Genomic DNA, 16,558 nt, shown 5'->3' on the forward strand with positions numbered 1-16,558 from the left:
TTGGGAGGCCGAGGCAGGTGAATCGCCTGAGGTCAATAGTTCAAGACCAGCCTAGCCAACATGGTGAAACCCTGTCTCTACTAAAAAAAGTAGCTGGGCATGGTGGTGCGCACCTGTAATCCCAGCTACTCAGGAGGCTGAGGCAGGAGAATCCCCTGAACCTGGAAGGCGGAGGTTGTAGTGAGCTGAGATCACGCCATTGCACTCCAGACTGAGCGACAAGGGTGAAACTCCTTCTCAAAAAAAAAAAGATTACTGCCAATCCTAAGGTTCTTTGATTCTATAATAGATTGGCTTTATATATCAGCCCTGGGGAGGAGAGTTTATCTTTAACAAGATTAAAAGGCCATGGCTCAAAGGTAACAGAACCAACACCTCCGTCAATGAAAAGGTGAAAAAGAAATGGAAATGGGGGTGAAGAAGGGAAAAGAAGACACCAAAATTCATTCTAGAAGACCCCACAGGCCCCATCTACTATAAAGACTAGCTCCTACCCCATAACTTCTTGTAGTCACCATGTTCAACAGCAGGTGGATTAGGTTTGCTGAGTGTATCCTCTGGACCACCTAGAGAATGTGACTGTCTCTCTTCCTCTCTTTCAGATGTTCACCTCCACGATATTTGCTGTGGTTGGATTCTTGGGAGCTGGATACTCGTTTATCATCTCAGCTATTTCAATCAACAAGGGTCCTAAATGCCTCATGGCCAATAATACATGGGGCTACCCCTTCCACGACGGGTAAGGCCACACCCTGCAATGCCCACCGGTAACCACAAGGGGCATGGGCAGATAAATTGCCCAAGGGGAGACGCACACAATGCCATGTCTTCATCGTTATGCAAGCCTCAGGCTTGGTGCTCCTTTGAGGCAGAGCTGGAGTTGTGGAATACAGCAAAGTTGCATAGGATCTCACCTCTAATTGCTCCTTTGACAGACCCCAGGAGAAATAACTAAAAGAGGTTGGATGCCTCCTTTGGCCTGAGGGAAGGAAGAGATTTGTTGTGTCATCCCTTGCACCCAAATATTTATTAGCAGCAACACAAGGCAACTAATAATATTAATAAACGGAGTAATAGTTTTCATTACAAATCTTATAATAGAAAGCAAGAATAATTACCCATTAACTGGGCCCAAGGGCTTTCACCAATACCCCAAATTGCCTATAATTAAACAATCGTTTAAGTGCAAATGTACAGAAAATGATATTGAAATCATTGTAGGTTTCTCATGTTAATGTTAATAGACTCATTAAAATAACATTTCATATTTTCATGGTACTTTGTAGATTGTAAAGATCTTTATCCCACAAATTTATAATTTAATCTTCATAATAACCTCAAGAGGTAATTACTCTGTGCCAAGGCAGGCTTAGTAAGTTTAACTAGCTTCAAATTCACATTGTTAGTTGAGGACAGTGCCAGGGCTCAAACTCAGGACTTCTGACTTCAAGTCTTAGCCTTTCATAGTACACATCCTTCTGTCCTGCACTGACCAGGACGGCACTGTTCAGTCCAGTAGCCAGCAGCCATATGGAGCTACTTAAACTCAAATTCATTTATAGAAATAAAGTTAAAAATTCAGTTCCTTAATCACAGTAGCCATATTTCAAGTACCCAGTAGCCATATAGGGCTTGTAGCTACTGTATTGAATAGCACAGATCTAGAACATTTCCATCATGGTAAATGGATCTGTTAGGCAAAGCTGCACTAGACTTTAACCTCCAAGGGGGCTTGGAGCATTTTTGTTTTGTTCACCATCTCAGCCCCTCTGCCTGACAGTGACTGGCACATCCCACAGAGTCAGGAAATATAATTACAGGGTCTTCCTGCACATGAAGAATGGATTCGTGCCTAAAAAAAATCTGTAGAACACCAATATATTAACTCAAACCTCTACGTATTCATTTACTGTGAGATTCTAAAGAATCTTAAGAATGGGCTTCAGGCTGGGGAAGTGAAGGGGCCTAGTTCTCTGTGATACATGGTCTCGGTTTGTTCACAGACGTCCCACATGAAATATCCCCACCTTTCTTATAGTTAAGCAATACAAGTTCTCTAATATCCTCATACCTTGTGCAGCGGTTTCCAAATACATTCAGTTTACTGTGTGAAAAGCCCTCTTATCATGCAGAGAGGACTGTTGGGGCTACGCTACCATGGGATTGGCTTGCTTGCGCATCGAACTCAGATCCCAGCAGGCTGAGCCCCCCCAACCCGCCCCCATTGAGAGTCTTCCCTTGACAGCTCACTCTCTCCACCTAGGGGTGTGTGTATGAAGCTACAGATTATGTCTGTCTTCAAGGAGCCCTCTATTAATTCCAGCAACATCAGTGCCGCAGTAAACATATTTTTCTATGTTTTCTGTTATGTGATTAATACTACCCTAGAAAATTAAAGTCAATTGAAATAAATCTATGTCCAAAACAAAGGAGGGAGAAAAAAAAACACAACAGATGCCAAAAAACACTCCAAAGCCATACAATGGCCTCGCATGTTCTGACTGCAGGAACTAACACCCTCCCCTCACACACGCACGCCCTACTTGGGATGGGATGGGATCAATGCCCAAGGTCAGGAGTGACAGCTGGCCTGTGGGCCACCACACTAAATGCCAAACTGAGAGAAGGACAGGAAACGACTTTTTGAAGTTCCTCATATTAGTACTTCTGGAGAAGCAAGTTTTCATTCTCATTGCAGCCATTTATTGTGCATTACTCTGTAACAGATGCTTTCAAATATGTCATTTTATCTACCCCTCACAACAGCAACTAACCAGTATCAAGAACAGGTACCAGATTATAAAGATTTGATAATAAAAACATAATAGGGTAAACCTTGCAGGCAAGCGGAAACATTTCAGAATTCTCTATCTTCTGTTCACTGTACAGCTTTGATAATTACCTGAAGGGAGAATGATTTGAACACAGAGACATCTGTAGAGCTGCTTCAAACTATAATGTGATAAAAAATTACTGTACAGGGATGTATTACAAAACCGTATATATCACAGTTTCCAGATGATTTACAGGCTATTTAAGAATGATTTTGACTACTTATGTTTTAATTTAATCCCATGTAAAATGTAAGACTGCTCTTTGTGTAAGGTATAAAATATGCCATGATGGCTACAGGAAGGGCATTCAGGGGATGGGCCCAGGTCTCACTGCACCCTCTTTGCCATCTGGCAAACCTTCAGCAGCATTCTGTTGTCTCCTCAAATCCTGTTTCCTCCCTTCTGAGACAAGAGCTCATATTCCTCTTTGATGTTATCTACCACTGCCAGCTCCAAATCTTCCCTCTGACTGCAGAAGTTCCCCTTGAATTTCTTATGGCAATAACTGAAACTTCTATTGCTTGGTGTTTTCAGTTAACAAAGTGCTGTCACCTACATTGTTTCAGTTGATCCTCACAAAAAGCTTATGGGATTATTTAACTCCCCTTCAGAGGCAGGACAGCCAAGGCCCAGAGAGGACAAGTGACTTGCCAAGAAGAATACAGTTTCTTAGTGGCAGAAGCTCAAATCCAAGTTTTCTCACTCCAAGTTACAGTGCTTTTTCTAGAACACAATTTATATTGACTCATACTGCCTGCTTTTTGCCTAGATTTCCTGTTGGCAAAACTCATGGGATTCTACCTCCTACACCTTTTACTACACAGTACTATACTGGTATCTGATAGCTAAAAAGGGTGTGTGGACTCTTCTTATCCACATAAGCATATAGTAACCGTTGTTATAGCTGGAAACCTAACACTCATACACAGCTGCTCAGAGAGTAGAAAGGATCAGTCACTTGTATGAGCCAAAATAAAAGAACTCAAGACAGTTGTCATTTGTCCCTTATTACCAAAGGGCAGCCATGGTGGCAACTGCTTCTTCTTGTTCTTGTTCTTCTTCCTCTTCCCTCCCCTTTTTTCTTCTTTTCCTTCTCTTTTTTCTTTCTCTCCTCTTCCTCCTTTTTTCCTTCTTTTTCTTCCCAATGATTAAGTGCTAAGTGTTTTTATGTGCATTATCTCACCTAATCTTCCTCATAAATCTGAGAAGAATTTTCATCCCTGAAAGAGAAAAATGAAGCTCAAAAAGGTTAATTTTCCCAGGGCTCCATGGCTAGTAATTAGTAGAAGAATTTTTTTTTTTAATTGGCTGGGAGTGTTGGCTGATGCCTGTAATCTCAGCACTTTGGGATGCTGAGGTGGAAGGACTGCTTGAGCCCAGGAGTTCAAGACCAGCTTGGGCAACATAGGGAGAACTCCCCGCTCCAGCGCCCCTCTACAAAAAAAAAAAAAAAAAAAAAAATTTAAAAACTTAGCTGGGCATGGTTGTGCATGCCTGTAGCCCCAGCTACTCCAGGTGCCTGATGTGGGAGGATTGTTTGAGCCCAGGAGGTCAAGGCTGCAGTGAGCCATAATCATGCCACTGCATTCTAGCCTGGGCAACAGAGCCAGACCCTGTCTCAAAAAAAAAAATACATATATATACATACATACACACACACACACTTATATATCTACATATGCACATATCTACTTTTATATATATGTGTATATATAGACATATATATAGTCAGTATCTTATTTTGTGCTGAAGCCTATCTCAAACATGGAACAAAAAACGAATAGACATGGTTCCTACCCTATCAGCATGTGGGTTAGGGTGAACACATGGAACAGATCCTCATAATGCAGAAAGTGTGAGATGGAGAAGGAGTGCGGGGGAAACTTCTTCGAGAAGGTGACATGGGCTGATTTTGGAGGATGAGCAGAAGTTTGCCTTCCAGTGAGGGATGAGAAGCACATTTCAGGCATGAAAAGGCTGACATGCTCAGGGAACATCAGAGCACTGTGTGGCAGAAGCTCAGTGTGAATGAGGAGAGATTTGCAGAAGGGGCCGCCACACGATGTGGTGAGACTGAGAGGCAGCCAGACCTTCAGGACATCAGGGCACAGCAGGGGACTTCAAGCAAGACATGGCATGGCTACTTTGGACTTTTAGAGGCATGATGGTGCTAGTGATGTGGAAAGTGAATAGGAGGATTCAGGAACTAAAGAGAGATAAAAGCTGGCATCATAATCCAGATAAGATGGTGAACATCACCCAGGCAGCAGAATTGGGGCTCAAAAAAGACAAATTTCAGAGAGTGTTTGAGATGGAGTCATCAGGTTTAGGTGTGAGGAGAATGGGGGAAGGTAATCAAGGTGGACTCTGAGATTTCGAACTTAGTGCACAAAATCCAGGGCTCTGCAATGCCATAGCATTTAGCACTGTTTTCCTCAGAAATGTTTTTTGGTGATAATATTAAGGGAGGGAGCAAAAGTAGTTAACTCATTCTGTCCTGAGAACCATATTAAAGAAACACCCTAGAAGGAAAAAGAAACCTGGGCATTTTGAAATATACCCTCTTGGCTTCCTTTGAGGTAGAACCTCCACCCATCCAAGGTCTTCCTTCCTGAGACAATTGGTCATCCCTCCCTTGACCCTGAGCTGCTGAAAGGAAAGCAGCCTGCACAGGGTGTGGGGACAGCCAAAGGAGGGGAAGCAGAGGATGAGCCAGGAGTGGTCAGTAGTCGGGGAGGGAGGGGGCTATGCATGGCACTCCTGGGCCAGGCTGCAACTCTTCACCTCCTTAGAAAAAGTCAAGGGCAAGGAGAGCACCCTCACGTCTGTGGTTCAGACACTGAACTGAACACAGTTAAATGTTCTGCCTTGACATTCAGCTAAGATCATCTGGATTTGCACTTCAGAAATTACTTATTAGCAAAGAACATCATAAGCTGCTTGTGAACATATTCCCAAGAGCTGAAAGCCACCTTAATAGGATGAGATTGGATTTGCACTGTGTAATCTTAGCTTTCATGAACCAGAAACAGTTCACAAATATTAGGAGCCAGTTTTGCCCTTGGCTGACTTAGGGTCTAGCCATACCTCTGCCATATACCATTTATCTCTCAGGCTTCATCTGTGAAATGAATGGGAGTAACAGCAACATCCACCTCACAGGTTCAGGTAAGAGTAAATAACACAAGGTACATAAAGCACTCAGCACAGTTCCTACCACATACTTGCTTGATTCAGCCTTATTATTCATTTTTATGAATATAAAGTATTATTGTAAATGGAATTTATTTTTATGCACTATAACTTTAAATTAATGTTATGCTTTTATAATGATTCTGTGACTTAATTTCAATCCTTTCAACCAGGCATAAATAAGGCACAAAAAAAAAACCTCTTTATTGTGATATAAGTAACCCTTGACTCACATACTATTGTAGATGTATAAATCAAATGTCATAAATAAATCATTTCAAGTATGCTAAGGAAATAACTACTCCAACAAAAGGCATTTGTGTAATGGGTCAGAGCACTGGCTTTGGAGTCAGACAGACCTAAGATCAAACCCAGGCACTTCCATTTACTAGCCTCACCTTTTTAATCTGTAAAATGGGTATATGTTCATTCATTCAGTGAGTGTTTACTGAAGGTTACCCTATGCCAAGCACTGTTCAAATAAAGTAGCATCTCCTTGGAGCATTAGGAAAGATGATAGAAAGCAGCTAGCCCAGAACCTGGCACAGAGGACCCAGGAAGTGAGAGCTCCTGCTATTTATGAAGCACTGCCTGTGCTGGAACTGGGGACAGAGACGGTGGCACATGGTCTTTGCCCTTGGAAGTTTATAGTCCTGAAGAGAAGACAAACAAATGGACAGGTGATGGCAGCGCAGGGTCCAGGGGCTCTGTACAATAGGGGCGGAAACACAGAGCCCTGGGGAGCACAGAAGGAAACCAAACCCAGGCTGAGGGCAGAAGCATTGTGGAGCTTCTCCCAGAGGAGGTGGCATCTGAATTCACCAGACAGAGCGGGCCAACAAGGCATTCGTGTTTGGGCCCCCTGGTTTCTGTCCTCAGCTGAGAAGAGAGTTCTGTGAAATTCGTGGCTTTCTGCTCCCACGTTGATGGGATTACTACAGCTCAGGTGGAAACACCTGCATAATAATTGGATGCTTTAAAATGTCAGTTAAGTGCATCTAAACTGCTTCTGCTCTCCTTGCTTCACTGCCAGGTCCATGAAAAACTCAGGTCCCCTCTCTCCCTGGGTTTGGGGAGTTGGACACAATGATCAAACTGAACGTGAACACAGGCTTTTTTGCCAGACTCTCAAAGACCGCCAGAACTGAAGATTTTGAAGGGAAAGAAGAAGGGCCTGAGTGTGGCTATGTGGTGGTTTGTGAGGGGTGAGGCTGCAGCAGGAGTGGGACTTATGATTTCTCCAGGCACCCAAATTCAGTCCTTGCTTCTACGTTCCCCCGTAAACGTTTCACAAATCCTACCACCAGGAGGTGCTGTCATCCCACTGCTGTGCAGGCTCTCCAAAGAGGCCTGGAACTCAGGATTGCCAATTCTTTCACCTCAGGATCTTTCCTTCATAAAGTGTGCCTGGAAAATATTGTATCTTTATAACCTTTTATAATTACCAAGTTTTAAAATTGTAAAGATAGAAAGAACTAAATGGAAAAACGCAGAACAAAAAGATGAGTGTTTCGTGTTGGAAAAAATAAAGGCATTTTCACAATGAGTTTGCCACCAGAACACAGGCGTCATGAAAACCACCCCAAATCAAAACCAAAATGGGAAAGAAAAAGACTCCTATCAATATCGTCGTTACTGGACACGTAGATTCAGGTAAGTCCACTGCTACTTGCCAACTGATCGACAAATGTGGTATAAATCACCAAAGAACCACTGATGAATTCGAGAAGGATGCTGCTAAGAAGGGAAAGAGCTCCTTCAGGTATGCTTGGGTCTTGAATAAATGGTAAGATGATTGTGAGTGCGACACATCACCCTGTGGAAGTTTGAGACCAGCAAGTACTGCATGAGTCATTGATGCTCAGGACAGAGACTTTATCAGAAACATGATTACAGGCACATCTCAGGCCGACTGTGCTATCCTGATTGTTGCTGCTGGTGTTGGTGAATCTGAAGCTGATATCTCCATGGGCAGACCTGTGAACATGCCCTTCTTGCTTACACACTGGGGATGAAACAACCAATCGTTGGTGTTACCAAAATGGATTCCACCGAGCCACTCTATAGCCAGAAGAGACATAAGAAAATCATTAAGAAAGTCAGCTCTTACATTAAGAAAATTGGCTACAACCCCAGCACAGCAGCATCTGTACCAATTTCCGGTTGGAATGCTGACAATATGCTAGAGCCAAGTAGTAACGTGCCTTGGTTCAAGGGCTGTAAAGTCACCCATGAAGATGGCAATGCCAATGGAACCATGCTGCTTCCTAACACTAACTCATCCAACAGACCAGCCCTTGCATCTGCCCCTCCAGATGTCTACAAAGTTGATGTTATTGGTCCCTATGTGCTAAGTGGAAACTGGTGTTCTCAAACCCAGCATGGTGGTCACCTTTGCTCTGGTCAACGTTACAACTCAAGTCTGTTGAAATGCACCATGTTGCAAGCTCTTCCTGGGGAAAATGTGGGCTTCAGTGTTAAGAACGCATCTGTCAAAGATGTTTGTAATGGCAACATTGCTGGTAACAGCAGAAATGACCCACCAATTAGAGCAGCTGGCTTCACTGCTGAAGTGTTTCTCTTGCACCACCCAGGCCAAATCAGTGCTAGCTACACCCCTCTGCTGCTAGTCACACAGGTCACATTGCTTCCAAGTTTGCTGAGCTGAAGGAAAAGATTGATCATCATTCTGGTAAGAAGCGGGCCCTAAATTCTCGAAATCTGGTGATGCTGCCATCATCACTGTTGCTCCTGGGAAGCCCATGTGTGTTGAGAGCTCCTCTGACTATCCTCCTCTGTGTCATGTTGCTGTTTGTGATATGAGACAGACAGTCGCTCTGGGTGTCATCAAAGCCCGGAACAAGAAGATTGCTGACCAGAAGGCTTGGCAAGGTCACCAAGTCTGCCCAGAAGGCTCAGAAGGCTAAGTGAATATTATCCCTAATACCTGCCACTACAGTCTTAATCAGTGGTAGAAGAGTGACCTCAGAACTGTTTGTCTCATTTGGCCGTTGAAGTTTAATAGTAAAAGGCTGGTTAATGTTAACAATTAAAACCTTCAGAAGGAAAGGAGAATGTTTTGTTGACCATTTGGGATTTTTTTTCATGCAGCAGTTTTAAGTTACTAGGTTGTTTGTTTGTTTGTTTGTTTTTTGAGAAGGGGTCTCACTCTGTCACCCAGGCTGGAGTGCAGTGGCACAATCTCAGCTTACTGCACCCTTTGCCTCATGGGCTCAAGCGATTCTCCCACCTCAGCCTCCCAAGTAGGTGGGATTACAGGTGTGTGTCCCCACACCTGGCTAAGTTATTAGTTTCTAAAATCAGTACTTTTTAATGGAAACAACTTGACCAAAAATCTGCCACAGAATTTTGAGACCCTCTAAAGCAAAGTTTAACGAGAAAAAAAAAAAGTACTGAAAAGAACAGTCGGCCAGATGCCGTGGCTCAAGACTGTAATCCCAACACTTTGGGCGGATCACTCGAGGTCAGGAGTTCGAGACCAGCCTGACCAACATGGAGAAACCCCGCCTCTACCAAAAATAATCAAAATTAGCCGGGTGTGGTGGCATGTGTCTGTAATCCCAGCTACTCGGGAAACTGAAGCAGGAGATCCGCTTGAACCCGGGAGGCAGAGGTTGCAGTGAGCTGAGATCGTGCCATTGCACTCCAGCCTGGGCAACAAGAGCAAAACTCCATCTCAAAAAAATAAAAAAGGACAATCTCACACAGCTATACAGAAGGTGTATCATCTCAGTGAATTCTCACAATTGTGATGTGGTTCTTAGTCTGTTATACAGATTAAAAAAAAAAAAAACTGACGCTGGCTGGGCGTGGTGACTCATACCTGTAATCACTGCATTTTGGGAGGCCAAGGTGGGAGGACTGACCTCAGGAGTTTGAGACCAGCCTGGGCAGTATAGTGAGACCTCCATGTCTATTTTTTTAAAAAAGAGGAAAAGAAAGAAACTGATGTTAAAGGAGGTGAGTAACTTGCATGAGGAATACATAGCTAGTAAGGGGAATGCTTGGGTTCAAACCTGGGTTCATCTGAATCCAAAATACCAGCCCTTTCCATTAGACCAGACTGCTTAGATTAAGTAAAATAATGACAATACTAGCCTTTATTGAGGACTTACTATATGCTAAGCACTGATCTAGGCACTTTACTCATACTAACTCACGTAGTCCTGACAATAACCCTATGATATGATAATGTAACTCCCACTTTATAGGTAAGTACACAAGGCACACAGCTAGCAAGCTGCTAGTACCTGTACTCTTATGGAAAGATGAATCAGTGCTATAAACAATGTTTTATTTTGAAATCAAAAGCAAAATGTTCATTCCTTCCTTTTCCGTGAAGGTTATCATAAAGATCTAAAAACAACAGCATCAACATTAATTCAGTAGATAGATAAAGAGTTTTTCATTAAGGCTCTGAAAGGATGGAGGAAACAAAGAGACCAATTTGGGGCTCTAAGAATGTAAAGAGTCATAATAATCCACAAGATTTTACCACTGTACCCATTTTTGTCTCAAAATAGTATACTTCACATTTATCCTTCGAGGCACAATGCCCTTTACTTTTATGTTTTGAGATGGAGTTTCGTTCTTGTTGCCCAGGCTGGAGTGCAATGACACGATCTCAGCTCACTGCAACCTCCACCTCCCGGGTTCAAGCAATTCTCCAGCCTCAGTCTCCTGAGTAGCTGGGATTACAGGTGCCCACCACCATGCCCGGCTAATTTTTGTATTTTTAGTAGAGACAGGGTTTTGCCATGTTGGCCAGGCTGGTCTCGAACTCCTGACTTCAGGTGATCTGCCCACCCTGGTCTCCCAAAGTCTTGGGATTACAGGTGTGAGTCACCGCGCCCAGCCCCTATGCCCTTTATATTGCAATAAACTCTTTATATAATAAAATATAAATATATTGCAGTTTCTCCTAATTCACAGTTTATGTAAAATATGTATTAAGGCAACAGATTATTTGTTCCTTTTGAAGAAAATTAATTACATCTTTGCGTGTGAGAGATTCCTACATGTTAACAAAAATATAGTGAGTCAAATTCACAATTTGGTTAAAATTAGGCCTTGAAATCAGGCTCTTCCCTTTAGCTATATGACACATTTGTACTTTACATGGCTTCAGATGGCCACTACACTTGACAAGTCATCTGTCAAAAGTCAAAACGGTGTCTCTAACAATGATAGCTAGGATAAAGCTGTGAACATTTATGAAATTCTACTCCTGGAGTGTCTTTATTTTCCTGTCCCCAACATAGATGGTGAATTTGCCCATCTTTTTGGACAGCTAATGAAAATTGTTCTGCCAGTTGTGTGACCTGGGAGAAAGTAACTTAGCCTCTCTGTGCGTCTGCTTCCTTATTTGTGAAACCGAAAAAGAGAACCCAGAGGTTTCTGTGGGGAATAAATGAATGAATATGTGTGAAGTGATTAGAACAGGGTCTGGCACATAGGGTGTACTCAATAAAAATGGTAAATTTTGTGGTATTTAAATTGTTAGTACAGAATACTTTCTCGTGAAGCTAGTTTTGGATGGAAAGTAGTGCATAAAAAACATTGTTATGGTAACTTTCTAGTGGAGGGAATTGCACACTTTTTACAAATGTTTCCTTTGTCCCCCGTATCACCAACAGGGATTATCTCAATGATGAGGCCTTATGGAACAAGTGCCAAGAGCCTCCCAATGTGGTTCCCTGGAATCTGACCCTCTTCTCCATCCTGCTGGTCGTAGGAGGAATCCAGATGGTTCTCTGCGCCATCCAGGTGATCAATGGCCTCCTGGGGACCCTCTGTGGAGACTGCCAGTGTTGTGGCTGCTGTGGGGTAAGTTAAGGCTTTTGCTGTTTCTTCCCAGCATGAGGGAGGCCAGGTCAGGCCACCAGCACTGAGGGAATGAGGGGATAAGTGTGGCCACCGGCAGCAAACCAGCCCAGGTTGGGAAGTCCAGTCAGCCCAGTCTGTCAGCTCATGGAGACAGACACATTGTATTACTAGAACCCAGAGCATGTTAAAACACCCAGGCTGAAGTTGGCCATAATTTTCAGCCTCACATCCAGTTGACCATAGTTCTGGAGACCAAGGACTCTGTCTATATATAAACATTTACAATGATGTTTATATGAAGATCCACCTGAAGTGAGCATTTGTCATATGGGTAAAGTGTCAGCGATAGTACATCACAGTCTGGGCTGGCATGTTCTCACTTCCTCAGATGAACAGTACATACCAATGCAAAACCTGTATTTGATACGATTTCTGATACAGAAAAAGAGGTAGTTCATATATGGGAAGAAAAAAGGGAAATCACTCAGGCTTTCGTCACTAAATAATATTGTAAAATACCACCAACAAAATACTAAAAATAAAAACAGACTTGCAGACAGTAAGACAGTCTGATTATTTCAACTAATTCCCAAATCAAATTAGGCAATTATTCACACACATACACAAAGTTATTACAAGCACAGAATGATGTATGAAGAAAAAAATAAAACTTGAGAGTTCCCTAACTGGGGGATTATGTAAATATATGTAAATAAAGGTCTATTCACTTAATATTATGGTAAAACTTTAAATGACTCAAATTATTTTATTTAAATTTTAAATATGAAGGCCAGGCATAGTGGCATATGCCTGTAGCTCCAGCTACTCAGGAGGCTGAGGCACGAGAATCACTTGAACCTGGGAGGCAGAGGTTGCAGTGAGCCGAGATCTCACCACCACACTCCAGTCTGTGTGACAGAGTGAGACCCTGTCTCAATAAATAAATAAATAAAATTATTTTAAATAAGCATTACATGTATATAACTCAAAAACTAAATATGTACATGTATACACACAGAGAGAAATATATAAAGGTATTCAGTTGGAAAGTCTCCCTCCGGCCTTTCTCTTCTATCCAGCCAGTTCCCTCCAGTCTCCTCACCTAGGTAAGGTTACCTAATTTCTTATATATCCTGTCACAGTATCTCTTTTTAGTATTTTATTCTCCCTATCTTAAAAGAATGTTTCCCCCAAAATTGCAGTAATATTGAAAATCCTTATGAGATACTGTTATTAGCAGGATACAAAAATTGTACTTAATATACAATTATATAAGTAGGAAAAAACAAAATTCTGTGAATAGAAAAATAAAACAAAAAACTAAAGGAAATCCAACCAAAAGTTAAATAATCATTATTTCTAGGTAAGAAGACTGACTTTTTTCCTTTAATCTAGCCTATGGTATTAAAAAATTTTAATAATTATATATTACTTTTTAAAATGAAAAATATAAATAAGTCCCCCAAATCAGCAGTAAAATGCATGTATTACAAATAAATTTCACGTGTATTGCATTTTTATTCTACAAATTTTCAGTTCTACTGTATTGTATTTAAATGTTTTGGTCTTTAAACATAGTAGAGAGGAAAAGAAACTACCAACTAGTCATCCATCAAAATTATTTTTATGATAGCGATTGAAAATATTGAGCATTTAAATCTTGTAATTCATCCAAAGTGAATGAATGTTTGCTAAAGTATATATTGAAGTTTCAGTTTCTACATGTTTTAGCTGGGTGGTAAATTTTCTTTCCAAGATTTATCAAAAATATGATTACTTTGGCTGGACACAGTGGCTCATGCCTGTAATCCCAGCACTTTGGGAGGCCAAGGCAAGAGGATCACTTGAATCCAAGAGTTCAAGACCAGCCTTGAACTAGGCTTGACCACGGCAACATGGCGAAACCCCATCTCTACTAAAAATACAAAAAATTAACCTGATGTGGCGGCGTGCACCTGTAGTCCCAGCTACTCAGGAGGCCGAGCTGGGAGCATCAGCTGAGCCCAAGATGCTGAGGCTGCATGAGCTGAGATCTTGCCCCTGCACTGCACCCTGGATAACAGAACAAGACCTTTCTAAAAAAAAAAAAAGAGAGAGAAAGAAAGAAAGAGAGAAAGAAAGAAAGAAAATACGATTACTCTTTGAATTGTTGATAATACTTTGCTAAACCTGAGAATTATCTCTCAATTTAAAAACACATTCATAGGTGTCAGCACGTTGATTCCTTTTAGTGAGTTTCATTTATTTGGACACCATATTTTGGAGATCTTAATGGCTGAGTCACTCGATAGTTGAAAGACAGTAGATGGACTCCATGGTTGTCAGTGCATGGGCACCAGAGACTCACAGAGGGTGAATGTACACACCAGAAATGTCCATTTTTTTTCCTTCCTTTCTTCCTCCCTCCCTTCATCTCTCCTCTTTGTCTCTCTCCCCCCTCCTCCTCCAACTTTTTATTTTGAAAACTTCAAATCTACATAAAGTTGAAGGAATGGTGCAATGAACACCTGTATACTTTCACCCGTGTTCACAAAATTGTTACTATTTTCTCACCCTCTCCCTTTCTGGACTTTTGGAAAGTAATTTTTGGACATCACAAAGTTTCACTACTAAATATTTCAGTGTGCTGCAGTTTTAAAGTCAGTCTGCTAAAGATTCCTTTCTCTTGGGCAGCTGGCCTCTCACGGGGCTGGTCAGCATTCCTGCCCCAGTAGGACACTGTGGAAAGACTTGGGCTCTCAGCCTAGTTTCACAGCTTATTAGCCGAGTGACTCCAGCAAGCTGACTAACTTCTCATAGTCTCAGTTATTCCAACTGCCTCTTGCCTAATTTATGGAGAGACTGTGAGATCAACATCTATCCATTCAGGCAGAAAGTATTTACTGAGAGCTTCCTGAGCCTGGCACAGTCCTTAAATGAAGTGATAGTTGGGAATGTGTCTTAAAATACATGCTATGAGGCCTGGTTTGAATGTCAGCTGTGTGGTCTTGGCCCAGTCAGTAGCCTTCAACAGCTCCTTGTCTGTAAAACATGGCTATTAATACCTACTCCTACGGTTGTCAGTGGAGTGCCTAGTACAGGGTGACAAGCATGAATTCATTTGAATCCTTAGAAGTCTCAGTAAATGGCATTGAATGTTATTTACTAACCTTATGAAAGTCAGTGAGGTAGCATAGCTTCAAGTTTCCTTTAACACAATATCTGGGTTCTGCCTCCCTGGTTCAAATCCCAGCTCTCCTACTTGTTAGTGGTGGCTTTCCACATAGCACTTGGTCTCTCAGTACCTCTTACCAAATTATTTTTTAAAATAAATGATGCATATTGTATACAATGTATTCTCCTCAGGTGATAGGTGCACTGCAATTTCAGAATTCATCAGTACCTAATTCATCATCCACGGAACCAACAACCACTTGTACCCCAAAAGCTATTGAAATTTTAAAAAATTAAAAACAAAATAAAACAAAAATAAATAAATAAAATGTAACTTCCTTGAGGACTAAATAAATAAATACATGACGCAAAACAAAATGAAGCTTCCATTCCTATAACCTCAACACAGGTGGGTGACAGAGTAAAGCCGTGAAACAAAGCCAGAAAAGTATAGGAAACATTCAATAGGCAATCATTAAGAGCCAGGAGGAAGGCAGGTGATGGGGATGGGAAGAAGGAGGGGAAAAGCAAAAATTTACATAAATCATGACATCATAGTTAATTCACCTTTTCTACCTTCTAGGGAGATGGACCCGTTTAAACCTCCAAGATGAGCTGCTCAAACTCTACAGCATGATGACTACAATTTCTTTTCATAAAACTTCTTCTCTTCTTGGGATTATTAATTCCTATCTGCTTCCTAGCTGACAAAGCTTAGAAAAGGCAGTTATTCCTTCTTTCCAACCAGCTTTGCTCGAGTTAGAATTTTGTTACTTTCAAATAAAAAATAGTTTGGCCACCTAACAAATTTGGTTTATAAATCTTTCAAATTAGTTTCTTTTTAGAATTTACTAACAGGTTCAAAGCAAACTTTTCATGATTTTTTTTATTACAAATGTAAAATGTATAAAGTCACATGTACTGCCATACTACTTCTTTGTATATAAAGATGTTTATATCTTTGGAAGTTTTACGTAAATCAAAGGAGGAAAGCACATTTAAAATGAGAAACTAAGACCAATTTTTGTTTTTAAGATGTATAAGGATTGATGTATCCTAAGTATTGTTATTTGTTGTCTTTTTTTGCTGACTTGCTTGAGTTGCTTGTGACTGATCTTTTGAGGCTGTCATCATGGCTAGGGTTCTCTTATGTATGTTAAATTAAAACCTGAATTCAGATGTAACGTAACAAAGAGTGTGTGTGTTTTAGGAGGGAGGGGCAAAAGGTTGAATGAATAACAACTCATCTTTTCTACAAATGCTTCCTTTGATCAAACAAAAAAAAGTTTTTACAAAATTGATTTGAGTAATAATTTTGTCAGCCTATTGCCCAGGATTAAGGTAATAAGTATTATTATTCTATGTGTCATATTAAGACTAACTGGCCTTATGAGTCAGGCACTAACAGGGCATCAGGTCCATTCTGTTGATTTGTGTTCAAACCCCAGCTCCATCACAAACCAGCTTAGGGGTCCCGGGACAATCATTTTCAAAGTCTCAGTTTCCCCATCTGTAAAAGGACACTTGAGAGA

General features: G+C 41.3%; 1 protein-coding gene and 1 pseudogene across 1 annotated transcript in view; both read left to right on the top strand.

The window, feature by feature from the left end:
- TM4SF4 (transmembrane 4 L six family member 4) overlaps positions 1-15,826 on the top strand; it is a 28,806-nt gene extending 12,980 nt beyond the window's left edge. The window contains exons 3-5 of the mRNA XM_030822701.1: positions 603-739; positions 11,684-11,873; positions 15,610-15,826. Coding sequence (XP_030678561.1) covers positions 603-739; positions 11,684-11,873; positions 15,610-15,627 — 345 coding nt within the window. The 3' untranslated portion in view covers positions 15,628-15,826. The remainder of the gene's footprint in view (positions 1-602; positions 740-11,683; positions 11,874-15,609) is intronic.
- LOC115837272 lies at positions 7,625-8,957 on the top strand (annotated as a pseudogene).
- Positions 15,827-16,558: the final 732 nt, after the last annotated feature.

Source organism: Nomascus leucogenys, chromosome 11 (assembly GCF_006542625.1).
Source record: "Nomascus leucogenys isolate Asia chromosome 11, Asia_NLE_v1, whole genome shotgun sequence".
NCBI lineage: Eukaryota > Metazoa > Chordata > Mammalia > Primates > Hylobatidae > Nomascus > Nomascus leucogenys.